This window comes from Cynocephalus volans, chromosome 8 (assembly GCF_027409185.1).
Source record: "Cynocephalus volans isolate mCynVol1 chromosome 8, mCynVol1.pri, whole genome shotgun sequence".
Taxonomy (NCBI): Eukaryota; Metazoa; Chordata; class Mammalia; order Dermoptera; family Cynocephalidae; genus Cynocephalus; species Cynocephalus volans.
The window spans coordinates 1,986,615-2,014,450 of record NC_084467.1 but is presented as its reverse complement, the minus strand read 5'-3'; the positions used below and the strand labels follow the sequence as shown (position 1 = coordinate 2,014,450).

At 57.3% G+C, this 27,836-nt stretch overlaps 1 protein-coding gene across 1 annotated transcript in view; it reads right to left on the bottom strand.

Annotated features, from left to right (window-relative positions):
* Window positions 1-14,033, bottom strand: part of PRDM16 (PR/SET domain 16) — a 234,175-nt gene extending 220,142 nt beyond the window's left edge. The window contains exons 1-2 of the mRNA XM_063105685.1: window positions 13,919-14,033; window positions 9,450-9,799 (exon numbers count right to left, since the gene is read on the bottom strand). Of these exons, the coding sequence (XP_062961755.1) occupies window positions 9,450-9,799; window positions 13,919-14,033 (465 nt within the window). The remainder of the gene's footprint in view (window positions 1-9,449; window positions 9,800-13,918) is intronic.
* Window positions 14,034-27,836: the final 13,803 nt, after the last annotated feature.

The window sequence follows — 27,836 nt, the reverse complement described above, 5'->3', positions numbered from 1 at the left end:
CACCCTGCTGGCTGACCTCCTGGGCCAGGGGCCCATGTGGCCCCTGCCTGAACACATCTCTGTCCTCGACAGGACCCTGACCCAGCCGGGTGCCCTGAGGCTGCTGCAGCACCCTGACTTCAGCCAGCTGTCTCTGGGATCTGGAGAATTCCGGATCATAAACACTGAGGATGCCTGTGCAGTGAGCACTTACTCCTCACCAGGCCCTGCAGACACTCTCAGAGCCTGCTGTGGCCCACCAGGCGGGGGCTTGGGACCTATATGACAACCACAGTCCCTGGGAGAGAGGGCGGCCTGAGGTCACAACTCAGCATGTGGAGGAACCAGGTTTGGACCTAACTTCGGGCCCTGCTGGAGCCCACTCCATGCCTCAACTGCTGACAGGGGCCTGGTCACCTCAGTGGGACCTGCCTTGCATGTCCATATGGTCACGGGGCCTGGTTTTCACTTTTCCACCCACGTCCCAGCTTCCTGCCCCCGGGTGGCTCCAGACAGAGGGGCAGAGGCCAGTAAGAGACACAGCAAGCTGCCCCGGCCAGGTTCACTGAGCAGGGCCTCGCTGCCACGGTGTCCCCGCACTGACGGACCTGGAGCTGGAGCTGGTTCCCTCTGCTGTCTCAGCCTCGGTGTCCTCTCAGCAAAATGAGGATGGCAGTGTCCTAACGGCAGTACCACTGGGAGGATCACAGAGTGGAAAGAGCCTCGTGTGGCCGTGGCGCACAGCAGGGGCCACCAGTCCTGCCCAGCACAGAGACACTGGTGCCTTTGCTGTATTGCATTAATAATCCTCGTTCTCCTTAAGCGAAAAAGAAAGGAGGAAGAGGGAAAAAGAAAGGGCAGTGGGCACCCTAGCCTCGCGGACAGCCCCCAGCCCCCAGCAGACTTCATCCGCCTCCCGCCCCTGACAACCCCGACGCTGCTTTCTATGACTGTGGCTCATGAGCGACCCTGTGCTTGAGTAAGGTGGGCTCCGGTTGTCACTGGGGGGTATGTGTGTGTGGTGTGTATGGCAAAATACCATTTAAGAAGCTGGTATTCACGGGTGTCTCACAAATATGAAAAGAAAATATTTATTTCCTTTTTCGCCTGTGAATCAGAACGCTCTATTTAAAGAAAGTACCCTCTGCTGGGCTGCGGCTGAGCCATTACCCCTTAAGGAAATAAAGGAGGAGGTATTCTTAGTCATTCTCGCTCCTTTTTTCTAAAATTCCTTATATACTTGTGCCCCAGAGCTGGGCCTAAGATAGTGCAGGATTCCATGGTATTCTTGGGCTAAAAGTGTCTGGACCTGACGTCATGGTGCCGGGGGACGTGGGCAAGGGCTGCGAGTTGACTCCTTCCCCACTCTGTCAGCAGCTCCTGGGGAACCGAGATCACCTGCGGGTCTCTGTGCATGGCCCGGCCACAGCTGGGCTGTGTTCCAGCAGGACACCACCTCTCCTCCGATCCCAGTCCTATTTGACGGCCCGAGAAGGGGCCCTAAGCACATCACGGTGTTGTCCAGGGCCGGTTCCACGGTGTCCACCTCGTGAACGTTCGTTGAGTGCGCACTAATGGTGTGGGCACTTTCCGTATGCCATGTTATGACTCCCTAAAAACATTCAGAAGATCACTGGGGGCAGCGGGAAGCCGTGCAAAGTATCTTGGCCTTAAATAAAACTCTCCAGGCAAAGGGACAAAGAGCGGAGCCGCCCCCATCAGGGCGAATGAGCTGCCCCACGGGGAAGGACACCACAAAGCCAGACTCTCAGCTGAGCTGGTCCCCGAGCTGTGAGGTCACGTGGGCACTGAGACGCTCACTGCTAGGATGGCTCTGAGCCTGCACTGGGTGCTGCAGAGAGAAAGGAGTCAAGGAACGAGTTTGAGCTTTTAGAACATAAGATTTGGGACTGGGCCTACCAGGCCCTAACTTGTGTGGCGATCAGATGCAGCAGAACCCTGCAGAACGCAGCTCTACGTCTTTAGACCGCCCTGGTCCCTCCCCCACTGCTGAGGTTACAAGGACACAGCATAAGGAGGTGGTCTCAGTGCTGTGAGGAGAGGAGCAGGCCTTGTGACAGGCTGTCAAGGGCGCGGCGCCAGGGTCCAGGGTCCAGGGTGGAGGGAAAGAGCTGAGGCCAGAGCAGGGCCCACAGCAGGAGTCACAGCAGCACCCCTGCCCTGGGGGGCGTGAGCCCTGAGGGTGCATACGAGTGTGAGTCTGTAAGTGCACGTAAGTGTGCAGGAGGGTTTGCATGTGGCACGGAGCTTGAAGCCTGCACTCGGACCCTCCCTGGCTGGCTCCTGAGACAAGTGGGTCCCGGCATCAGTGTTGTCTGCTGAGTCATCAAACACCATCAACAATCCATCCTACATAGCCTTGCACCGTGCCTCCCGAGCACCAGGGTGGACGGAACATGCTGGAAAACAGCACAGTGTTCTTCTGGAATCCTCTGTTCCTCAGCCTCCCACCTGTGCTCCTATGTCCCGCCCTCTGGTGCTGGTGTTGGAGATCTAAAAGGATTCTCCCTCTTCCTCCCTAGGTCGGTTGTTCTGGACCCTGATGGTAGATTAGAATCTCCTGGGAGCTTTCACAAGCCCAAGGTCTCGGGTCTCAGACACTCAGAGAGGGCTCAGGAACAGTCCTGACCCTCAAGTAAAAACAGATATGGGGGCTATCAACTCTCACGTTCTTCTTTGCAATCTCGGCAGACATTGCCAGGGCTTGGGGGCTTGCACCTCCTCCCCAGGCTGGGTGCACTTCTCGGAGTCACCTGAGCACCTGCAGGAGCTTCTGAGCGGAGCTTTTGTCTCCTCCCATCCTGGGGCCCCGGGGCCTCCAAACCTGGGTGGGCTGAAAGTGTGGGAGCCCCATGGCTGTTGACGGCTCCAGGGATACAGCAGAGGCTCCTCAACCTGCTGACCCGCTGACCCTGGACACATAAGCCATGCTTGTGCAGACACAAGTGGCTGAATGAAATGATCGGAGGTGTTTCTCTTCCTGAATCCCACAGCCACAAAGCAGCCTGGTGGTCTTCTAGGAGAGGCTAAGCCTGGCAGTGGGGGTGGGCAGGAGCCCGAAGCTTCAGGAGGGTCAACCCAGGTGGCAAGGAGCTTGGAAGGCAGCTAGTTCTTCCTCGGCTGCTGGGGGAACATTTGACGACCCTCATGATTCCAACAAACCCTGAAGCTGCCCCCTTCATAAGCTGTGTCCGCTGGCCAGTCCTTCCTAAACCTCACTGTGCACATGACTCAGCGGGGATCTTGCTCACTGGCACGTGGTGACTCAGCTAGTCTGGGAAGGGCCGAGGCTCTGCGTTTCTAGCACGCCCGCAGGGACGCCGACGCTCCTGCTCACGGACTACACATGGAGCATCGTGTGAACCACGTGTGTCGCCTCTGGGTTGATTGTGATTTCTCGTGTGGTCATTAAATTGTATTGACTGAAAGCCTTGACACAAATTCTCAGGAGCCAAGAGAATTTTATCGTGGGACGGAGGTGGGAGCTTTGTTATAACAGGGTTCACTTCTGCCTGAGCTCAGGCCCACAGCAAAGTTCGCCCAGGCTCCACAGCCTGGGACACAGAGATGGGTCTTGGTCCAGCTCCTGCACCAGCACCAAGACCTACTGTTGTGACTGCGGAAAGGGGGAGCTCAGAATATGATCTCCTGCCCTGCCCCCCCACCCCCCAGTCCCTGCACCCAAGACCCTCATGATAAGAGACCACCCAATCCTAACACGCAGCCTGGTGCGTGAAGCTCTAGTTGAGGGGCCCTCTCGTTGCAGGAAGTACACAGATATGGGGGGACGGACTGGCTCTTTAGGGTTTCTTCTAATGCCCTGAGTCTGGTGATTAATCCAGAGCCTGGAGGTTTCTCTTCAGAATCCTCTGGCTCAGAAATCCAACTGGACTCACAGAAGAAGCATCCCCACTGTGGCCCCAACACGCATGCCTCATGCCAGCTCCTGAAAGCTGCCAAATCCAGGCAGGTTAGAAACACGGGTGCCCCTGCCCTGAGAGGATGGAACCCCTGTCTAGGATTTTAGGCAGAAACTCACTGCGGGGAGGGCTTTTTGTTGAGCACGCTCACACACTACCACGCGGGGGCTGGTAAATCGTCAGGAGAAAGGAAAGAGGAGAGGGTTCTGAGGTCTGTGCATGAGAGCCTGTGAGTGCCAGAGAAGAGAGGAGAGGAGGCCGGCTCCCTGCAGAGACCCCGGAGCCGAGGCGAGTCTGGGGCTGCCTGCGTGGTTCCCCAGCCCACCCTGCAGACCTGGCTGCACGGACCCAGGAGCTCTGGAGCAAATCTGCCATCCACCCCTTCCGTCGTATGCCTGCATCACAGTGCCTCTAAAAGCCCATTAGAGGACGTTGGGCCTGGGGATGTCAGAGACTGAAGTCCCATGGCACTGACACCCCTGGGATCCACTGGGCCGCCCCACTAACCTGCCGCTTGGGACCAGAAATAGACTCCAAATGAGACTTGTGTATCTCATTCCCCTGCCTGGAACAGAAAGTCGTCTCCTTTCCAGAAACACACGCAGGTGGACGAGTGTGCACGCACAGAGATCTCACTTCTTCTCACACCCATGCCCTTCTGCAAGGCCGGGTGTTTTGTATAATAATTTCATATCAAACTTGCAGAGATTTCTCAGAATCAGAGCGTGCAGGTCTGGGGTAGCTTTTGCTCATGCTATCCCCCAGCTCTGGCATCTCTGGGTGCCATGGTAGCTTGTGGTACACGGGGCGGGGCATGGCAGGTCCTAGCCCTTGCCAAGGACCCCCAGTGGGCTCCAGGGACCCCGGAGGAGCTGGCTTGGGGGCCATGAGACTGAACTGCTGGGAATTTGGTGCAGCCAAAATTCAGGCTCTAGGCTGTTTTGCCCTGTAACCCTGGAGCTTCCCACAGGCCCTGGCCCAGACATGGCCCGTTTGTTGATTGAACAAACACACGTGAGTTAATACTCAGTCACTAGCACCTGGGGATGAGATGGTCCACGTGAGTACATCCTTCAGGTCATCGAAGCCCCATCAATTCACTTTCACATCTTCCACCAGCTTCTCCGACAAAGGCAGATGCATTTATTCAGCAGAGGATTTTGAGTGCCAGTTACAGTCTGGGCACCGGCAAAGCTGCCAGGAGTGACCTTCTGGGGAGACGCACTCAGAGAAACAGCAGAACTCCGGCGGGAGACAGGGCTGATTTCAGTGAGAAAACGGCTCCGGTGCCTTCCCGGGTGCTGCGTGGCGCCCTGGGGGCAGGGGGCAGGCGACGGCCGCCAGCAGCCTCTTCTCTCCCTCCGGGCCGTCACTATAGCCATCTCTTAATTAGCAAAATAAGCAGCACGATGATAAATGTCATGATTTACTCAACAAATGATCAAAATCATTGTTTTTGCAGACCCCAGGGCAGAAAAACGCAATCACAGGGTGATTTATTCCGGGCAGGCTGCGGCATCGGCGGGCGGGCGCGATGTCTGGGAAGAGCCCAGCCGCGTGCAGATGGAGGGGCCGGCAGTTGGGCACCCTCCCTGGCAGACGGAGCCGGGGGACCATTTCGATGCATGGAGCCCACGCCCACGCCCACGCCCACGCACAAACACGGCCAGCCAGGCCCCAGGCTGACACGAGGTGTGGATCCTTCCAAAACAGCGAGGAACCCGTTCCCAGCACGCCCCAAAGCACCCAGGAGAAGGGGGACCAGAGTCGTCAACTGTCCCTGATATGCACGTGCAGAGGACGGAGGGAGCGGCTTAAAACGAGGGAACTTTGGAAGAAGGAAGTTCAGATCCTGAGCCCCCCCGAGTCCCTGTTTTGCTATAGGAAAGTCCCTACGGGAGGTAAGGATGCCCCCATGACCTTGAACCTGAAGCCAGCAGCCACCTCCTGTGCCGCCCGCCGGATCTCTGTGTTAGGGTTAGGGTTAGGGTTAGGGTCATCCACGCGGGCTCCACGTGGGGAGGGAAGAGGCTCGTGCCTGGGCCTAAGTCACCCCGAAACCGTGTGTTGACCGGGCATGGTGTCTCGACTTAGCAAAGAAAACTGTTTCGAAGATGTCTCAAGATGACAGTAAGAACAATCAATTTGACTTTTATTTCAAACTGGGCCTCAGAGGGTCACTTGTCCTGTGTCTGCAGGGGGATCCCCCTCGCTTATCCTTCTGTACGCTCGACCCCCAGACCCCCCAGGAGGAACCAGGCTGGCCACAAACCCGCGCTCTGGGCCACCCCATGGGAGACCAAAACGCGACTGGATCCTCCTTGGATTTCCTTAGTCATCTTGGCTAAAATGTCGTCCTTATTCCTTTTCAGTAAATGAATGCCCTGGAAATTATAGTAAAATCAAATTACACTGATTCATAAAACGCAGTTACCAGCACAAGAGTGAACGTTATGCACATGAAATGTGGGACCATCCAGGGATTACAGGCATGCATGTGTTGTCCTGGGACCTGCCCCTGACGGGGCCGGGCCTGACCCAGGCTTCCCTGCTGGCGTGACGCCTGCACAGGGACATTTTTCTACAGCTTCCATATGCCCGGGCCTGCTTCGGGCCGAGCTCACCGCAGGCACGGAGAGAGCCGTGGGCACGTCGGCACACCCTGTCTGTGCAAGTAGCTCAGTCGTGGGGAACAGGAGACCCCGCTCCCGTCCAAACCACAGAGAGACCCTGCGTCGGAGCCAGGTTTTCTGTCCCTAACCTTGAGCCCCACTTGCAGAGATCAGAAAATGTGTCACACGAGCAGGACAACAGCCAGGAAACCTGTGAGTCACTTCTCTCTCCGGAGCTGCCCTTTCTACTTCAAGGAAGGCAAGAAACCAAAGTGAGACAGTGTCCCAGGACACACGCAGAAGATTCTGGTAAGACTGTGTACGAGGCAAGATGGTTGCTTTTCCTGCCCCGTAGGCCCGGCTGAGATCTGTGGAGCTGGAGAGTAACAGCCTGACCCTAGTCGTGGACTTCATACAAAACCGAGTTCAACCTGGATTTTTGGGCTGCCCGCGTCCCGCCCTTCCCATGCCATCCCGCCACTGGCTGCGTGACCTCAACCCGCAGCACCGCTCCCTCCCATCTGATGGAAGAAACAAAGCCCGACAGCATTACAAAGCCTGAACTCGCAGGGAAAACAAGGTCAGACAGATAACGTCGGGTGCGTCTGGAACACTGTTGAAGACGTTGGATCGAGGGCAAATATTTCCAAGTGCCGGCGCAAAAGGGGGCTGCCAGGTCACGGCCGCGAACAAAGCCGTGAGCGCCTGCCTCGCGCGCACCGAGAGCAAACGACATCGCAAAGTCAACAGGTGCTGGGCAGAGAGTGGCGACAGCCCGTACCAGGCCTGGCACTGAGCGAGCCGCTGCGATACGGGCCGTTTCTTTAAGAAAATAAGAAAAGCAAACAGAAACTTGTGTCAGAGCAGACAGGAACAAAATTGCCTCAAGGTCATCCACGCGCTACCTGAGGGCTTGTCCACGCTCTAACATCTGCAAGCCACCTGCCAGTTAAACAGTCCTGCCTTGAACACCCTTAAATTCCTCTCCCATACAGCCAGGCAGAGAAGGCGGGCAGGAGCTTCTGCAAAAGCCAGTTCCATTTCACAGTCCCAAATGCTTACCTGTCACGTTGTTTGAAAAATGCCCTCCTTGGTTCCAGAAGGGACTCACCAAGGGGCCATGGAAAAGCAGTTTGCACACCCACCGGCGAGCTGGGATTCCAGACTCCCTCTGGCTCACCTTGCTTTTTGGTGCCCGGCCAGTCAGTCCCAAAGGTGGCCTCGACCTTGAGCCCCACACACTCACTGCCGCCTCGGGACAAGTGGCAGGGGTCACCCCAAATGGCACACACCAGCCAGCTGGGCTGTAACCACTACCATTTTGGATTATTGTGAACTCCAACTGCCCGTGCCTCTGTCCATCTGGCCAACCCGACCTCCCATCTGGAACTTCAGAGTCCTCTAAAGTGTGAGGGGCTTTAAGCTGACACTCAGGTAAAAGCTCCCATGTCCCCATGTGTCCATGACAATGAGCCACACAGACCCCCAGTGCTGCCAGGGACTCCTCTCCACCCGCCTGTGGGAAGCACTGAGACCCCTTTCTCCTTGTGGAGCCCATGCCCGTCTTAGTTCTGCGGGGACATGGGCAGCTCTGACCACCACCACCACGCCGATTAACACAGCCTGGCTCCTCAACACCCTTAGAAAGGGCTCTCAACACTGATGGGCCTAGGAGAGACACTCAAGGGCTGCTGGGGATCACCTGTGCACCCCAAGTCTCTAGGTGGTAATTTTGGTGTGAAGTGTAATGTTTAAGGACTGCACAGCATCTTGAGAGACAGAAAAGCCAGACCTGAATCTTCCCTCCCTCTGCACAGAATCCTGAAGCAAGGAGCAGCTGGGAGCTTTCCGAGAGGCTGGGAGAGGTGGCAGGAGGAGCGACAGGACCCCTGCTCAACCTGACGTCCACCCCCCGACCCCCTGCTGTTAGGGGCCTGGCCGCCAGCCCCTCGGGGTCCTCTTGCTTCCTCGGACTGTCTGTCCTTCCTAGAACCAACCTCGACCCTAGTGCTTTCAGAGCCATCTGGACATGCTCTCCCTCTTTCCACCCAGACAGACACCTGCCAATAATACCCCCGAAAACTGGCTGCATGGGCCTGGCAGAGAAGCCAGGGCCAAGGAGAAGGCGTGTTTTTGTGGGATTTTTAGTCCCTATGAGACCAACTTGAGAACCCCGGAAACCAGGGTCCAGTGTCCCTCATGGCCTGAGCAGGGCACCTCTGGATGCCTCTTGCTCTCAGCTGTCCCCAGGGATGCTCACAGCCATCAGCACCCCTCATCGGGTGTGACCTCCTTTCTGGACCACCCGTGGCAGGTCAGTCGCATGTGGGCTCCGGAACCATGAAGGCTGTCCACGACACAGTAGGGAGCGTTAAACAGCAAGACATCCCCCCCAGCAGGACAAGGCTCATGTACCCCATAACCTGAGATTAGGAGCCCCTCTAAGAAGTTGACTGACCAGAGAAGGCTGGGCAGGAGGCCCTTGGCACGGATGTGCGCAGGGGACAGCACGGCCACCAGGTACGTTTTGCAAGCCACCCCGAGCCGATCGGGGCTGGAACGAAGCCTGTTCTGGGATGTGTGCTCTGTCTCCTGTTCTGCCACGATGGCACGTTAGCACCTACGATCTGGCGGGAAGCACGGGATGTTTTAAGACATGAGCTCATGAAAGACACATTTCCGGGACGAGAGCGGGTGCTGCCTACGGGGGCTGACAGGCGTCCAAGAGGACCTCTGATGTTTTCTGAGTCACGGCGTGCGAGCTGTAGGATAAAATAAGCCTGGGAAATGTGACATTCGAACGCTCTCTCCGACCGAGCCCCCCGCCTCGGGCAGTGGCTGCTCGACCCGGCTTTATAAATAGATGAACATGACACAAATGGCCGTGATCAATCATGCTCAGACGCAGAGCACTCACCTCCCATCCGAAGTCTGCCTCCTTCAACGCCGCCCGGGGCGCCACCATGTAAGGGCCGAACCTCTCCCCAACGTCCATCTTCTTCTTGGCCCAGATTCCCAGGCCGGCCCCTGGGATGGAGGACTCTCGGAGCTCGAAGTCTGGTGGGATCGGAATGTCTTCAGGAATGTAGACGGGGGCCTCGTAGGGCGAGCCCTCCTTGGGGGTGAAGTCCTCGCTGGTGGGGAAGGGGGATGGCGGCCCCACGGGGATGGGGGACATGATGCTGTCTTCAGTCTCGTCCTCGGCACTCTGGCCAGCCAGCAGGTCCGGGTCAGGCTCATACATATTATTTACAATGTCACCGTCACCTAAAGGAGACAAGGCAGCGTCAGCCTCTGCAGCACACCCCAACTCCGCAGTGCGAGAAGCTCGGGGACCACCAGGGACATGCACTGAGAGGCCCAGAGACCCCAGCTGCCACCCCTTGCCCAGGAGATGCTGCCTCTGCCCCGTCCTGAACCAAGCGCCCATCACTCGATGTCAGAGGCTCCCAAGGAGGAGACTGCACGGGGCTCCTTAAGGGACCCTCGTTTATAACCAGCAGCACAGCCGAGTTCTCCCTGCATCTCCCCAGGGCCCCGCGCACGCTGAGCACACCTGGCTGGTTCTGCTTTAGGAGAATAAGGGAAGGAGCCTGCACCTCACATGTTTGGGGACAGCGGGTGAAGGTGTCACATGCAGCAATGACCCAGCGCCGATGGTGCCGTATTTGCTCTGGGACCATTCCAGTTCCCATCTGCAGCCTTGGACAACACGGGACGGAGATGCATCCTAAGTTCTTGGGAGGACTCGGAATTTGGGTTAAGGTGAAATTTGCTCAGAGCGTCTGCCCCATCACCTGGGCTGCTCTGGACACCCCACTGGGGCTGGCAGGGCCCTGGGAAGGGTTCCTGGAAGCTCCTGATGACCTCATGGTTAGGAACAGACCCGCTGAGGTCATGCACGTGGAACTCACAGGCTGCAGGTCTCTGGACCGAGCAAAAGGAGGAGCACCCCCAGCTCGTCTGTCTAGGGTGGGCCACGCTGTGGGGTCCATCTCAAGAGAAGGACGGGCCAAGATAGTACCACCTGGAATACACCAGAGGGTGACCCGAGGCACAGAACAGCTGATAAAATAGGAGCTAAGGGACACACAGGGAGGTGAGGACTAGGTGACAGGAAGAAAGCTGCTCTGCTTCTGGTTATGTCCCCAGAGCACTGGACATGGGGACAGAGGCAGCTGTTCACAGCAGCACTATTCACAATTGCCCGAGGGTAGAAACAGCCCCAATGCCCATCAGCCAACGAATGGACAAGCAGGTTATGGTGAATTCATACCATGGCATTCAGTTCAGCCACAGAAGGAACGAGGCTCTGACACACGCTACCATGCGATGAACCTGGAGCACGTCACGCTCGGTGAAAGACGCCAGACACAAAAGGCACACAGCATATGACTCCATTTGTATGAAGTGTCCAGAATGGGCAAATCCACAGAGACAGAGGCATATGGCAGGTTGCCAGGGTCCGGGGTGGGGGCATGGGGAGTGACTGTCGGGGGCACCGGGTCTCGTTCTGGGTGACGAAATGTTCTGGAACCAGATGGTGGTAGTGGTTGCACAATACGCAAAATGGTATGTACAATATATGCAAAATGTACACAACATGCAAAATGCCATCGAATTGCTCGCTTTAAAATGGTTACTTGTCATGTGATGTGAATTTTACCTCCATAAAATTTTTTTAAAAAGTCATGAAAGAGAGAGGCGGGAGAGAGGGAAGGGACAGGAGGTGTCGGAAGTGGCAGCTGAGGACGGGACCCTGCAGGCCTGCTCCAGGTTGCTTGGCGCCTCTGGACCCCTGATCTAGATCCTTCCGCCCAAGTCCTTCCTGTCAGAGGTTTGAAAACCTGTGCAAGTGACCGGAGAGCCATGGTCCTTCTGGCCCCTGTCTCCCGGCCCCCTCCCTGCTCCCTGACCTCAGCTGGTGAAATAGATGCCTCCAGGGGGGTGAGAACTTCTAAGTACAAGAAAAATGATTTCAGATTCCTCACGCTGGTTGCAAACAGATCGGCGCAAGAAGTAACAAAATGTTTTCTTTCAAAAGAAAGCAAAGCCTTAGGGAAAAAAAAAAAAAAAAAAACTCATGGGGATAACACTTATTTAATTTAGCAGCATTCACAGAAGTAATTATTATGTTTTAAGTGGCCAATGGTTCCTTTTTAATTGACTTGTAGGATCCTTTCAGAAATGGCAGCTGTTGTTACCTCTACCCCAAAGACCTGAGGTTGTTTAGGTTTGAAAGAACACCCCATAAACCTTCCCATCGACTGTGCGCGGCACAAAGCTAAATTAGAAGGGGGGGGATCATTAACATGCCACCTTATTATTTGGAACTGGTAGCTGCTCAGAGCTCACAAAAAGACCAGGTTGGAAGCCGACGTTCCCCGCGATGTCCCTTAACTCCCTCAGGGTGTAGGTGCCTCTGCCTTTCAGGACAATTAGGAATTAAAGCTGGTTATTTTTGTGAGTTCTGCCAGAGTCCAAAGTGGGGAAACATCCCCATCAAGTGCATATTTATCGCAGGGCATTTTTAAATTTTATTTTTCTGCTTGAATTCTACTTCCCCAAACCCCTCACCTACTGGAGGAAAATCAACACTTTAAGGGCATGTTTAATTTACTGGCCAGGCAAACAGCTCAGGAGAGAAAGGTAGTGTTTCCTGCTGATTAAAGGCAGGGCTGTGCGACGGGCCTCTGGCCTCCCGTTCCCCGCGGTCACAGGGGTTAAGCGATTGCCTGCAGCCTCCAGGAAAAACCCAAGTCTCCATTTCACCGGCCCATTGCTGGGAGAGAGAGAGAGCTCTTCTTCCAAGGGTGGGTGAGAGGAGGCCTAATCAATGTACAGAAAACATTTGGAGAAAATGAGGTGCAGAACAGCCCCGAAGGCTCTGGAGAAAGCAGAGGGCCTGCTGGAGGCCCCAGAGCCCTAGGGTCGGGGGAGACGAGCATGAATCTCTGGCTTTCCAAGGCCCCAGGGCAACCAGAGATGCTGGATTTAAAGATCAGCTCTCCACAGCCACGAGCTCCAGCCAGGACAACTCTGAGAGGCCAGGCCAGGCCAGGAGCCTGCCCGGGCACCTCTGTCCCGGCTGAAGAGGCTTGTTCTGGAAGCGGGCATCTTTTCAGCTAGGCCCCCGGCCCGTGACACCCAGGCCTCCGAGATGGCAGGTGCGTTTTTGGCCGGCGCTCTCTCGCAGTGCCAAGAACATGAGCTCCTTATGACCTCTGAAATACAGGCTGCACACGGTGTGCCATTGACTTGTTGGGAGACCTGGAATGCTTTGTTTGGGTTTTGCGGTGGTCTCATGCTCAGGGTTCGTGATCGAGGCCATTATCCCTAAAATTTCTTTCACGAGACCTACCCACATAATAAAAGCAAGGGGGGGAGGGTGCCAGGAGCAACAGGAGCAGGGGAGAGAGCCTGGGTGTGGCTGCAGGAAGCACCTGCTAGAGGCTCCAGGTCCCTGCCAAGCCTGTGTTCTTGGTGAACCTCAGGCCTGACCCTGTTTGGAGTCTTGTCAGACGCAGGTCAATGTGTGAAATGGTCAGAGAAGTGAAGGAACCCAACTGTTCCCTGGGGCTGGGATGGCACCGGCTGGGAGCCCACTGTGTCCTCGGCCCCCTGATTCCACCCCAACCCTTGGCTTAGGGCCTTACAGTGGAAGTCTCCTGCTCCCTCTCGCCCGCATCATAGGAAATAATCCACGAGCAAAAGCAGCCCCCTCTCTCCAGAGAACCCCACTGGGAAATCAAAGCTATGGCCAGGATTTGGGGATCTGGAGAGAGCGACAGGAAGCCCCAGATTAGGGTCACTATGCTAAGCCAGGCACAGAGACCAAACAGCCAACAGAGGGTCCCTCCCATGACATCCACCACGAGGCTGTGGCCACAGAAGCGGCGTTGTCCGAGGGTGACTTTGGCCTATGAAGGCCCAGCTCCTGGCTGCTCTGCTGCTGGGATGGGCAGATTTAAGCCTCGATCCTTGGCTGGAGCGGACTTTGCTGCAGCTCCCCCTTTCCTGCATGGCGGGGTTGAAGGAGAAGCTGGCAGACCTGCAGGCCCCGCTGCAGCAGGAAAGTAGCCCTGTGCAAGGGCTGCTGGGGACAGCACTTCCCATCCCACCAATCATGGGAGTGTGTGTGAGTGTGAGCATTTGTGAATGTGCGTGTGAGTGTGTGTGAGCATGTGTGTGAGCGTGTGTGTGTGTGCAAGCAGAGGGGATGATCGGGAATCTGAAAATACGTCCAAGACAACCTCAGCCAGAACTCTGTCCACGGGGCCTCTGGGTGGGGAGAGGGCGCTGTCTTCTGCCTGGAGACCCCTTGAGAAGAATGGAAAAAGGGAACCTGTCTGGAGGGTGAGGGGCCGAGCACCGGGGCTGTCTCACCTTCCTCCTCCAAGCACAAGGCAACGGACAGTGCTCGGCTGCCCAGGGCTGTCCCCACACGGGCTCCACTGCTCTCCCAGGACACCTGTGACTCAGAGATTCTGCTCCCGATCATTCCTCCAGACACCAGCACACGGCCTGCTCCAGCCCATGAGGGCGTATGCTCATGCCAACCTGCTGGACAGCGACCCCTGAGTCCCCGGCCCCTCCATCCCAAGAGGTGCTGTCCTGGCATCTTCAAGTTCAGACAAGTGGCCAGGCTCAGTGACACCAAGGCAGGTGCAGATGGGGCAGGGCCCTGGGGGAGGGTGATGAGAGGAGAACCGGGGGCTTCTGTAGAGAGGAGCTAGATTTATAGCAGTGCCATCAGGGACAGTAGAGACAGCTCTTCGGCAGATGGGCAGTGGCCAGGGGAAGAGGAAGGTGGTGGCCACACAAGGACAACATGAGCCATCAGCAGCACTCGGACTGTTCTGTGTCCCGACAGTGGTGGACAACACACAGGTCCAGCCACGAACACAGAACTGGACACACACGTGTGAGCACGAGTCACCTGGAGCACCTGGAGAAGCTGATTGTGCCAGCGCTGGTTCCCTGTGCTCGCGAGTAAAAGACGCAACCCGGAGCTTCGCAGAACATCACCCTGGAGGGGACAGCACAGGAGCACGCCGGCCTCTCTGCTGGCCACAGCCATGTGTGCAGCTCCAATTATTCCAGTGACAGCGGCAACCACTGCGGAGCGCACCCACTTCCAAACACGTTGCTGCTTTAGGCGGAGGGAGGGGTCGCTTAAAACACAGTGAAACAAGGACAAACGCTGAGGATGAAAATGCGCGTTCGTCATAGATGTAGGAAACTCTGGGACAGCACCGTCTGCTCTGTAGTTCCTTGAAATTTCAGATTTTAGAAAATGCAAGGCCAAAAGTATTAGAGCGGAGAGATAGAAAAGTCCAGAGGGTAATAATTCTAGGCTGCAAACCACCAACTACTTTGCGTTAGTTAATGTCCTTATCATGCTGGCACAAAGAACCTGGCAGTGGCCGGGAAGGGCAGGGGCAACCTACAGCAGCCTGGGCTCTGCCCCCTGCACTGAATTCCAATGGCGTCCAGCTCGTCCCTCAACTCTCTGGACTTTGGGAACCTCCACCGTAACCAGAATAGGTTGTGCCGGATCACCTGGGGCCTGGATCACCTTGTAATCTGCCACACTCTTCAAGGAGGTCGGTGCCAGGCAGGGATGGGATGAGGGAGGCTGGCACAGTGTCCGGGACACAAGTCCCTGGGCCTGCGAGTGGACGCCCCTTGAATGTACTCCAAGGTGCTGTGCTGGCCTCCCTCAGTCCTGGCCGGGCACCGGGGGGGGAGGGTACTTGGGTGGCTCATTGACCCCCACACCCTGATAGAGGCATCAGGAGGCTGTGACCCACCAGGACGTTTCTCAGCCCGTTTCCAGGTGTCGAGATGGGTGGAACCCAACGCGTCTCTCAGAAGACTGCGTGCTGTCAGAATGAGATGCAGCAAGGGATTTGAAAATGTTAATTCTTAAAACTGAGTGATGTTGCTTCCACGAGATTCTGGTTCAGTCCATTCAACAAGCATCACTGCACTGTGTGCTCGGCCCAATGCCAGTGCCAACCTGCCCTTGGGAGGTCCCAGAGGTGGTCAAGGCAGCAGACTCCGCAGTGAGTGGGGGCCAAGGACAGTCACTCCCTGCCCCACACCCACATCTGGAGCTTTCCTGGGAGGGTGGTCACTCTGGCTGGGTTCTTTGGGCCCAGAAATCCTCATGGAGTCACCACGAGGCATCCTAGGAGGTGCCCGTCAAGGGTGGTGGAGAAGCCCGAGCCAGGCCCGTGCCCAGCTGTGTGGACAGAGCCGGGCACCAGGTGAGGTGGGCACGTACCTCCCTCACAGGGCTTCCCGCTCACTGGCCAGCTGCCCGCTTTACAGGTGGGGAAACAGAGGCACAGGGAGGGGAAGAAGCCTGCCTATGATCCCATAGTGAGGGACAGAACGAGCCGGAGCCCACACCCTGAGTACTGAGCCCACACTCCCTGCACTGGGCACCCGTACTGCCCTGTTTTGGGTGCCGCTGCCCCGACCCCAGTCCTGGCCCCTAGACATCACCCCCAACACAGGCTGAGCCGGCATATTTTAGCCAATGTCTCCTAATGTCACCCAAACAAGCACTGGGGCAGAAAAGGAGAGGAGAGAATGCGCATCATGGATGCCACCCCGTCCCCTTCAAATCTGGGCTCAGCAGGTGCTTCTGACACGGCCAGGTGCTGGCTGAGCTCCCCGACAAGACGCTGGCAAAGAGCATCCTTACCCGCACCCCTACACCCTCCAGCGCCTCTCTTCCCCGGGAGGAAATATCTGTATCCAGAAACAATACGAATGGGGGACCTTAGGGGTAAAGCTGAAAACGTGGTGTTGTGAGGATTTCTCTCCAGGTTCAATGTCTTTCTCCCTCATGACCCAGGTTAGAAATAAGGGGTGTGTGTACTGCAGCAGAGGGGGTGCCCGGGGGGTCCAACAGGACCTCAGGCCAGGAGCAGGGTCTGAGGGGGTCCTGGCCTGTGTGGGGGGGGGGGTGGCAGCTTGACCCGTGGACCTGCAGACCCTGCCAGGACAGCCTGTGTGGCCATTGTCTCGGGGTCTGAGGGTCAACAGCAAGTTGTCCTCAGCTGGTCTATGCTGACCCTCGAGTGGGCACTGGAGGAAACAGGAGAGGAAAGAACATTGAAAGAGAGAAGGGAAGACCATCTTGGCCCCCAGCATGAGCCTCACTGCCTAGGAAGGGGCCTTTTGGGGGGCTGTTGTGAACCCCAGTGGTGGCCACGCTGGACTCCCACCTTGGGTGGCTGAAGGAGTCCACTGGCGAGAACCAGCCTCCAGCAAGCCCCACCCAGGCCCGGCGAGGCCAGCTCCCCGTCCACTCTCAGCCTCCACTCACTCCCCCTGGGCCTAGGCTGAGCAGTCCTGTCCAGTGAGGACACACGGGCTGACCACAGCCCGCCCGGGTGGCCTGCCCTGCACATGCTGCAGCCACTGTAACCAGCCCTGGGCAGCACTGGCTTCTGGGGCCCAGGGAGACCATGAAGGGGCACTGTCCTAATGCACCCCATAGAACTGAGCCCCTAAAAGACCCCCATCCCTGGCTCAGACCTCAGAACAGGCGGGGCTGGAGCAGTTGCCCCTTGTTTGTCTCCAGAAAAGGATGCTGGCAGCTCATCAGATGGTGACCCTAGGAGGTGGTCAGGCTCCTTGGAGCTGACATCTTCCCCACTGTAAAACTGAGATCCACATGCCTGCCCTGGGCATGATGGCCAAGCTCCGAGGTGGGTGGTGTGACAGTCAGACCCGGCCATGCTGGCCCCCTCAGAGCTCCTGGTGCCCAGATCTCTCTCCAAGAACACATTTGGGGCTGGACATTGTTACAGATGTCCCATCCTCCCCGGTCTCTGCAAGCTGGCCCCTTCTCAGTGCCTAAGGCATGGCGAGCAGGACCTGCCTGTCCTCCGTCCCCAGAGATCTGCAGCTGTGCCTCTCGGAGGTGCACCTGGAGGTGGCACTTCTACAAGGCCCACAGTCTCTTGCAGGAGACCCACTGGGCCTCCCTGGTTGAGCTGGGGCCCTCAGGCCTGCTGGTGTGGGGCACAATGATGCTGGAGGCTGTGTGCTCTGCGGACACCTTTGGAGTCCAATGGAATCAGGTTAATGTTACGTGGAACTGAACTGGAAACAAATTCAAAGCCCAGCCCCTAGTCTGAAGAGAGCCAGGGTGTACTCAGGAGGCACTGGCAGACCTGCAGTGTCACAGGGCACACAACCACACTGCGTGGAGTCCAGGGAGCTCACAGCTGGGCAAAGCGGCTCCGCACCTGAAGAAGAACCCACTCCTGCGGCCCGGACGGCGTCACGCTGAATGACAAGTCAGCTCTGAAATGCAAGTTACCAGTGGTAGGGGACAGGTTCTCTGAGCATCCACACGGTCCTAGCAGCGGGAGCGCTGGAGCTCCTCTGTGCACAAACCCGCAGGGCCCTGGGAAGAGTGGGTGGCAAGGTGGAAACGGGGAGAGGACAGGGTGGTCCTGCGGCAGCCTGAGAAGGCCTGGCAGCTCCTTTCCCGGGGAGTCGGCACCAGCGGGGCAGGGTGGGGCTGCTGGGGACGCACGGGAGGTATGCAGTAAACACGTCACAAGTGACCTGGCACCTGCACAAACTTTGGAGGCTGGGAAGGGACTGAGGCCACTTAGAGCCGAGCTCCATGAAGGAAGGAAGTGGCCGGCCGAGGGACAGAGCCCTCCCAGTAGGAAGGGCTGCGGATGGGGGCCTCTCTGTGTTCATCTGAGTCCCCAACAGCAATATTGCAGCATCGAGGGGACCTCAGGGCTCCGTGGCCTGGAGTCCCTGGGTGGTAGCAAGCTCCTGGGAGGCCCAGCACTGGGTCACCTCCTCCTCTGAACCCATAGGACCAGGTCCAGCCCAGTCAGAAGGCCAGGAGACATGTGGTGGACAGTGAGGTTTTAAAAGTAAGGTGGACTCAGCTGTGTTGGATATTTTGGGGACATTTTGCCCACTGCAGCTTGGGAGTCAGACCAGCAGCAGCATCCCTGGGGACTTACTAAGGCTGCAGTTCCTGAGGCTGTGGGTGGGCCAGGCCATCTGGGCTTTCACAGGCCTGCCAGGAGCTCAGTGGGGCTGGCCTGTGTCGGGAAGTGCTGAGTGATAAGGGTGCCTCCTGCAGAAATAGGGCTGAACACAAAGGGAACTGAGTCCCCTTAAAACATCCAAAAGAACACTCTGAAAATCTGGACAGAACCCCATGTCGACTCTGAGGCATTTCGAATAAGTAAACCCGTCTGCCATTCAGCCGGAGAAACTCAAAGGCCATGACGCTTCCAGTAACCTTCATATCCAAGAGAAGAGAATTTGAGCTCCTGTTTAGTTTTCCCATCAGAAGCACCTACAGGGAGACGTCCCTGCTCAAGCAGCTACGCCGCTGCAGAACCCGGTTCTGATTCCGGTCGGTCTGGCCACCGCGCCCCTGGCGGAGGTTGTGGGGGGCAGCAGCGCTGCAGGGCCGCCGCACGGGAGGCTAGCGGGGATTCAGAGGGACCGTGTCAAAGTCTCCCCCGGCCCTGTCTGCATAGCCACGGCCACCAAAGGCTTCAGTCTAGGCCCCCCGTCAGATGCTTTCTCTCATTTGAGTTCTTTATTGGGTGAGAACAGGACCAAAGCCTGCCACGATATCCCCAAGTGTCCCTCGAATCCCTGGCAGGGAAAGTATCCACAGCCCATCTACGAAACGCTGGGTTATATTTCCTGTAAAACTGAGGCTTGGCCGAGCCTCTCAAATCTTGTTTTTCACCGAAGCCTGCATGGCGGCAGCCAGACACCGCGAGCCTCGTGTCTTCTGGCAGGGCTCCTGCTCCCTGCTCTGAAAGCTCCATCACGCCAACCAGCAGCAGCAACCCCCAGACCAGGATCTCTCCCCAGGAGAGGCAGGACCGCCATGAGCACCCCCTCCCCAAAGGCCAACTCAAGGTCTGAATACCCCAAGTGATGTTAAATTTCGCCACACCTATCCAATGCTTTACTTAAAACTTACTGATTAGTTCAGTTCAACTTGTAAAATAAATGAGGCAAAACTTCAGGACAGAAAACACCACAGATGACCCTAAGACTTCGAGAAAACATGGCCACGGGTGGGCCACACGGCCAGAACACGGTCTCTTCCTCGGTCTGCTGGTCTGTGCATGGCTAGTCAGACACCATTAGCATGGATGGGGACTAACTCTTTTGGGGACCCGCTGGCTGCTGGGTACTCACTGGGCCCCCGGAGCATGCAGCTGGCACTGCAATCGATCCAGTTCTCTCAAAGTCCCCAGAAGGGAGGCAGAGTTGTAACTTAAGCCATTTTGTACGTCAAAGAAGTGAAACTCAGGGAGTGAACAACTGGCTCAGAACCACACAGCTTGTCAGGGGCTGAGCTGGGAGCCATCCAGACAGTCTCAATTCTAGAGCTCTCAAACGCCATCCTAATGACCTCAGCATTCCCCTGCAATGACAAAACACCTGAAAAAGTGTCCTAGCACTTAGTACTGCCTTCTTCATGCCCAGCAGAAGAAGCATAGGTGAGTGAGTGGATGGGTGGGTGGATGCATGGATGGGTGGATGGATGGGTGGGTAGATGGGTGGGTGGATGGGTGGGTGGGTGGGTGGATGGGTGGATGAATGGGTGGGTGAGTGGATCCATGGATGGATGAATTGGTGGATGGGTGGATGAATGGGTGGGTGGGTGGATGAATGGGTGGGTGGGTGGGTGGGTGGGTGGATCCATGGATGGATGAATGGGTGGGTGGGTGGATGAATGGGTGGGTGGGTGGATGAATGGGTGGGTGGGTGGATGGGTGGGTGGGTGAGTGGGTGGGTGGATGAATGGGTGGGTGGGTGAATCCATGGATGGATGAATTGGTGGGTGGATGGATGAATGGGTGGGTGGGTGGATGGATGGGTGGATGGGTGGGTGGGTGGATGGGTGGGTGGATGGGTGGGTGGGTGGGTGGTTGGATGGGTGGATGCGGGGATGGATGAATGGATGGGTGGGTGGATGGGTGGGTGGATGAATGGGTGGTTAAATGGGTGGTAGAGGGATACATGGATAGGGGCGAGGACAACCTTGAGGGCAATTCTTAACAAGAAAGTTAGAATGCAGGACCCTTATCCCCACTCATGACTTCCCTTCCCTGAGGATGGGGCCACATTAACCCAACTCTCTAGCTCCTCCCCACTTGACTCTGATTGGCTAAGCTGTGAAGAGCACCTGGGTTAACTCGGCCCAGCCCCCACCTCTCAGAAGGGGGCCGGGTTTCTCCACTGCTCCCAGAGCTGGACGTTTGCTGCCCTCTCTGCACCCCCATGGGGTGGCCAGCTGGGTCCACATTCCAGGGATGGGAGGGAACATCTGTGGAGCCTTTTTGGAAAAAAATGGTAGGACTCTGGTTCCCCATCTTCCGGCTCTGCTTTTCCATCTCAGAACCCAGCAGGGGGGAATGCCCTGTACTCGGTCCCTCAGAGACTCTGATACAGTCCCCCCGGCCCAGTGCCTATCAATCCACATGGGCTCTGAAGGACCATCTCACCCACTGCACAGAGGGGCAGGAAATGGAGGGGGAGGCACAGACCAGCCCACCTGGTCCCGCTGGGTCTATGGAAGCTGATTAGAGAGAGCAGACACGGGAGGCGGTTCCTAGAGAAAAAATAAGATGTTCTCATTTCTAACGGAGGCTTTCTGTGCAGGTACGTTTCTGTCAAGTGTAGCCCAGCGAGGAGAAGCCCCCTCTTCAATGGGAGGGTTCTTGGGGCCACAGAGGAGTCCTGAAGTCCCACTTCCCAAAATCGTTTTGCTAGAAAGGGACACACAGGAATTGACAGGTTTTGTCTTGTTCTTGTTCTGCCTTTAATACACCCCAGTAAACATGCCAGGTTCTCCCCAGCCCTGGATGCAGGAACTGTTCCTGCGAGGAGCCGTGGCCGCCGGGTCCCACCTCCTGCCCAGGCTGCTGGCTGCCCTCCGGCACTGCGCTCCCGGGCATTCCCCTCACCGCACTTCCGAGACCAGAACGGGAGCTCGGCTGTTATTAACACAGCAAATTAATAGCACCAAGAAAAGACTTTTTGCAAACATGCTAAATATTAATAATAATAAATTGCCGTTTATATTCCCAGACCCGTGCCTGGGTCCTTGTCCACAGGGACTGCAAGCCCCAGCTGCAGGGCTGATGGAGCTGAATTGTCACCACGGCCTGGAGAGCTGGGAAGGTGGGCGCTGCACGGGCCATCCTCTCCAAGTCACTCCTGCAAGGGGCCATGGTGGGAAACGCCCCCGACAAAGAGGTGGACCTTCCTCCTCCTCTTCCCGCTCCTGGCCCCATGCACCCCTGACCTGGCCACAGTCACATGCACACTCATCTTTGTCCCAAACACCAGGCAAGGCAGGGACAGCCCACAGCACTGTCTGCTCTTTGAATGTATAGAAAGTGGGGTCAGAACAACCATGAGTCACAGGCTGGGGAGGGGCAGAGCCAGGCCCTGTGACTGGCTGAGTCTCTGCCAGCCCCCTCTACCTCCTATCACCCAGGTCGGTGGCTGGAGCAGCTCCCAAGCTGTCACTGGTTGAATTGTGTCACCCCAAAAGATGTGTCCAAGTCCTAACCCTCAGTACCTGTTAATGTGACCTTCTTTGGAAATAGGTTCATTGCAGATGTATCGAGTTAAGGTGTGGTCATTAGGACGGGCCTTACTCCAAAATGACTGGTATCCTTGTAAGAAGAGGAGACAGAGACACAGGGAGAAGACAGCTATATGACGATGGAGGCAGAGACTGGAGGGATTTGGCCTCAAGCCAAGGAGTACCTGCAGCCACCAGGAGCCAGAAGAGGCAGGAAGGACCTTCCCCTAGAGCATCCGGAGGGAGCGTGACCCTGCTGACACCTTGAGTTTGGAGTTCTGGCCTCCAGACTGTGAGAGAATAGATTCCTGTTGTTTTAAGCTGCCTAGTTTGTGGTCATGTGTTAGAGCAGCCCCAGGAAACTCATATGAAAACCAAGTCTTGACCACAGAATGTGGCCGGGGGCTGCGGTCACTAGAACCCCTGCCTACCCCTCTGTTCTTGGTCTGCTCAAAGGCCCTGAAGCAGAGTGTTGATCAACCCATTTCACAGATGAAGAGACACGAGGAGGAAGGGCCCAGATGAGCCCCTCTGCGGAGAGCGAGCAGAGCCCGAGCAGCCTGGGCCGGCGGGCATCCGGCAAACCCTCCCTCCAAGTCTCTGAGCCACTTGCCAGCTGTTGCCAGGCCTCAGTCTACCTCAAGGGCAGCTTGCCACCTCGGGTGCCAGCCCCGTGGCTCAAAGAGAACCACATCAACCCAGGGGAGGTCAGGATGAGTTCCTGGGCACCCCCCACCGCCTGCCCACACCATCCCTGCTGCTCAGGCCTTCAGATTCTCACAGGCCAGGAGCCCGCTGCCAGCGAACGCACCTCCCGAGCCCCTGGGTGCCCCCAGCCTTTATACGGGCTGTGGAGGGCTCTGGAGGGCAGCCCGGGCCACCTGACCCTGCTTAAAGCCCACGCATTACTCTAGGATGATTGTTTGTCCGCGCAATGCTCTGGGGACACGGCGGTGCGCCTGTTCCAGGCCCGCATCCTCCATCTCCGCCCCGCCTCCATCGCCCTGGGCAGGCGCCGATGACTCGCGATGCCGCTGTCATTTTTATCAAGGCTTGTTCCTGGTAAAAAGCCTCTTTGTTTCAGAGAGATGTGATTTGGCCTTTTTTCTTCCTCTCCTTTATTCCTTGGTTAATATACCACTTCCCCGAGCCCCGGGGGCATCGAGGTAGCCCGTAGATTGCTCAAATCTCACTGTTTTTCTTCTAAATCACGGCTGAGGCTCCCCAGCCCCCGTGCTAAGCACTGTCTGAGCTGGCAGCGGAGCAGGACCCCCTTAACTCTTCCTCTCCTGGAGTGTGGATGCACACCCTCCGGAATCAGCAAAGCTGCATCAGCACCAGCTCCAAAACCAAAGACCCTGCAACACGGTGGTGGGGTTTTTAAAAAAATTATGGTAAAATATGTCACATAAAATGCTCTGTTTTAACCATTTTTAAGTGTGCAGTTCAGGGTCATTAAGCACTTTCACATCGTGTGGCACCATCACCACCACCCACTTCCAGAACTTTTCCATCTTCCCAAACATAAGCCCTGTTCCCATTAAACACTAACGCCCCTCCCTCCCTCCCCCAGACCCCGGCCACCCCCATTCTACTTCTGTCTCTATGAATGTGACAAGTGCGGGGACTTCATAAGTGGAATCACACAGTGTCTCATCCTCAAGGTTCGCCCGTGTTGTAGCATGTGTCAGAATTTCCTCCCCTTTTAAGGCTGAATAATAATTCCGTGGTATGGGTGGCGCCCATCTTGCTCACCCACTCATCTGTGGGTGGACACTGGGCCGCCTCCACGTTGTAGCTGCCGTGAACACGCTGCTGAGAGCACGGGTGCACGTACGTCTGTGAATCCACAGTGTGTTTTTAGCACTAGCAAAACCCACAGGAAAGAGGGTTCTAACAGCTATTCCACCCAAGTAAAACCAACTCCCGCCAGCAGCCCCACGGTGCAGGCCTTGGGGCCTCTGGAAGGGAGGTGAGGTTGCCTTCTCCTCGCCACCCTGGTTGGTTCTGTTTCCCGTAAGCAAGGGCAGGCTCTCCTTCCAGCCGATCTATCCCCTTAGGCCCTGTGGGACCCCGGGTGTGCCACTCCACTCTCTGGACCTTGGTCTCCTCCGTAAAATAGGAATAAATCCAACCTCAAAGACTCTCGGGAAGTCCAAAGGCCAACGGCCCCGCTCGTGGTGCTGTCATCGCTGTGGCCGTCAGACGGCCCGCATGCTTCATGTGGCCTGGCACCAGTGGCCGGCAGGGCCCAGGGCAGCAGCAGGGCATCTCGCAGTTGCCCACTGTGCCCAGGTGCCCTCCTTGAACCATGGGGACTCCATTCTGTGGGACAGCGGCTCCCTCGTGAGGGCGGAGGGTGGGTGGTTCTGGGGGACACCCAGGAGGCCTCGATTTGCTCCCCCGGGGCTGGGACACTGATCCCATCTGGCCTTCAGGAGGTTCTGGCAGTGGCAGGACCAGGGTGGCCAGAGACGAGGGTCGTCTCTCTGTCTTGAGGCTTCCTCAGGCTCCTCCAGGATGCTGAGCCTGGTTTGCTCACGCATTTCAGAGCCCTGGGATTCTTCCAGACGGAGGAAGGGAAGGCTCTGCAGAGCCAACCAGAACCCTGAAGGGATCTGGGCCGGCTCAGGCTGAGGAGGACAGGACAGGAGCCAGCCCAGCACGTGGCCAGGGTGGATCTGGGGAAGAGACACCCCCCTCCACAACACGCACACACCCCTGTGTTTCTGCAAACTTGGGGCCCTTAGGTAGGACGCTGAGGGGATGGGCAGAGGGGGCGATGGCTTCCTGCCCCGGGACGGCCGTGTCTGCCTGCTGTCACATCACCTGGAGTGCAGAGGGTTTGGGGAGATGCGACCAAGGCCAGGGTGCCCGCAGGAGCTCTGCAGGCCTGGCCACTCAGGGCGGAACGTGCTCATCTGGGGTGTGTCCAGGAAAGAAAACGCGCCTGGTGGTTTCTGTTCTCTGCTCGGCTTCCCTCCCTCTGCCTGGGCAGCTCTGCGGAGCAGCAAGGGGTTAAATGCCGAGCAGACGCCGTGACAACCGCCACCAAACTATTTATAGACTTATTTATCTCTTTAGCTCCTACCAACTGGGCCTGGGGCTGCCATTCACAGGCCAGAGCACGTCATGCCACGAGGAAACAAACGTTGTCCCAAAATAAAAATCATTAAGAGGAAGAGAGCAGCCCCGAGTGCTGCCCCTCTGCCTGGAAGACCCGGGTTTCCCTGGGGTGGCTCGAGGGACGCGGGGGTCCTTCTGGGCTGGGTGTCCCTTGCCCTGGGCTTCTCTCAGGGGCCGCAGGGAAGCCAGAGGGGGCTTTCCAGGTTGAGGGGGTAGAAAGGGCCCTGCCTGGGGAGACACTGCAGCCGGAGCTTCGGGAGGTAAAACCCTGCCCCGGCCTTTTCCTCTGCTGCCGCCACTGCAGACGGAGCAGGCCGTGGGCTCCCCGGCAGTGCTGGCTGCTCACATTGAGAACCGGGGGTTTGCGTGGCGACCGTGGAGGAAGAACCAGCCACGTCCATCTGCCTTGAGCCCTGGAGATGAGGATCAGCCAGAGCAGCTTTGTTGCCAACGGTGGGCACGGGCCCTCCGCCCCTCCCTCCAGGCCCTGCCTCCTCCGGGCACCGAGGCCACTGGCTCCCTGCCCTGCCCGGGCCTCCCACCAGAGTGGGGGTGGGGAGCTGCGGAGGCCGAGGCCCCTTGAAGCATGACACCCCCGCCCCACTGCAGCCAGGGCTGGGGGCCACCGAGATACTCCGTAGGAGAGTGGTGCCACCTCGTGCTTTGGCTCTTGAGGGCCAGGGAGACCCTCTGTGGGGTGACGTGTTGCCCCCTAACCCGCCTCTGGGCCAGGGAAAGCTGCAGCCCCTCTCTGGGAGCCTCCTCCTTCAAGACTGGGGCGCCCTCTGCACCCCACCCCAGAAGGGCCTGCAGCGCAGCCACTCCCCCTCCAGGAGGGCTGCAGGTGAGCGCTGCCCGGCCCTGCAGCCGCCTTCTGCCCTAATAAAGACGTTTATAGTTTTAACCATCAAATAAAGTGCTTAACTCCCCCAAGCTCGCGCCCCTGCTCAGCCCCCCGGCAACTTCATTGAGCAGGCCAGTGGCGAGAAAAAAAAGAAAGAGAGAAAGAAAAAAATTCATTAATTTTTATTAACAGGGAGAGCCATTTGTTCCCTGTGACAATATTTGACTTGTCGAAATGATTTTCACCTCTGCCACGAGGTGGGCGCTCCCCCCATACATCACCCGATTACTCAGAGCACGCCGGCCGCAGTCATTAGGCAGTGAATTAACGACAGTCCCCACCACTATTAATCACCCTGACAAAGGCGTTAGCTCGCCGCTGACCCGAGTGCAGCCCGTGGACACGGCAGCCAGGGGACAGGGCCACGGCTCATGGAGGTACAAGGGGCTGCGGCGGGCGCGCGGCCTTCCCTGCATGTCCCCAAGGTCCTGACGGCCGAGCAGGAGCCCGGAGATGGGAACGGCGACCCGGGCTCTACACGGCGGGGACAGCTGCTCCCTGTGTCTCCCCTCGTGGTTCATGTTTTCCTCCGTCATCTCTCCTCATGGAGAAGGTGACCACCACGTCCTAACATCTGACCAACCCTGGAAGTGAGGCCTGTTATCATCCCCATACTACAGGTCTGGAAACTGAGGCACAGAGAAGCTTGGACCTGCATCTGGTCGTACACTGGCAAGGGGCGTCGCTAGGATTCAGATCCGGGTCCGATGAGCTCCATGGCCTCCACGCCGCTCGGACCCCAACGTCTGCCCAGCCCGATGCCCCGGAGAAAGCTGTTTAAACGGGTGTTTCCTGGGGCCCCCGGTCAGCTGTACCAGGGTGCTTTCTGCTCCTACACTCCAGCAGGCAGGGGAGAAACGGAGGGACCTTAGATTCTCATCGAGTTTGTTTTCTCCTGCTGTCCCAAACCATGGGTTTTATTGAAGAGGAAGAGCAGAGAATTTTCTCCCATAATGCCTGTGATGTCACCACTCAGTGTCAGGGGCAGCTGAGGCTCAGAGAGGAAAGTGTCCAGGGTGGGGGACACCGGGCTAGCGCCAGGACCTCCGAAGGTAGAACCCTGAGCAGGCAGGGGAGACCCCAACAGCCGCACGTCTGAGACCGTGTCGTGGGGTGCCATCTTACGGGAACGGGAGTTCATCTCTCCCGATGCTGAGACCACCCCGGCCGCAGCCCGTGTCCCCTGCTCTGGTCCTGAACCTGCATCCTGGGCCTGGCTGGGGTCAGCCGCCGATGGGAGGGGGTAGGGGTGGCAACCGCCGGGTTCTGTGAACCGGCTCACAAGATGCAGTCCCTCGTCTGTGGGACAGGAGCGACAGCACCCACCTGTCAGCTCCCGAGGACTCAGAGAAATGGCGTCTGCAGAGCGCGTCTCCGGCCCAGAAGGTGGCAGGTGGCCCAGTCAACACGGGCCCGTTCCCCTCGTTCCCTGACATACTTTAATCATCTTTTTGCACATTAATCAATTAATCATCTCTACATTTTAAACCAGTCCCTTTGCACTAACGCCGTCGTGGGGCCTGTGTTTCAGTCCGGTCTCAACCAGAGTTCGAAGGAAGGGGCGGGGGGGGATAACCGTGGACCGTTTGTCCCCTTTCTCTGGACTTCTCATTTTTTATGCCTCAGCAGATTTCCTAATTTTCCTCATTAGC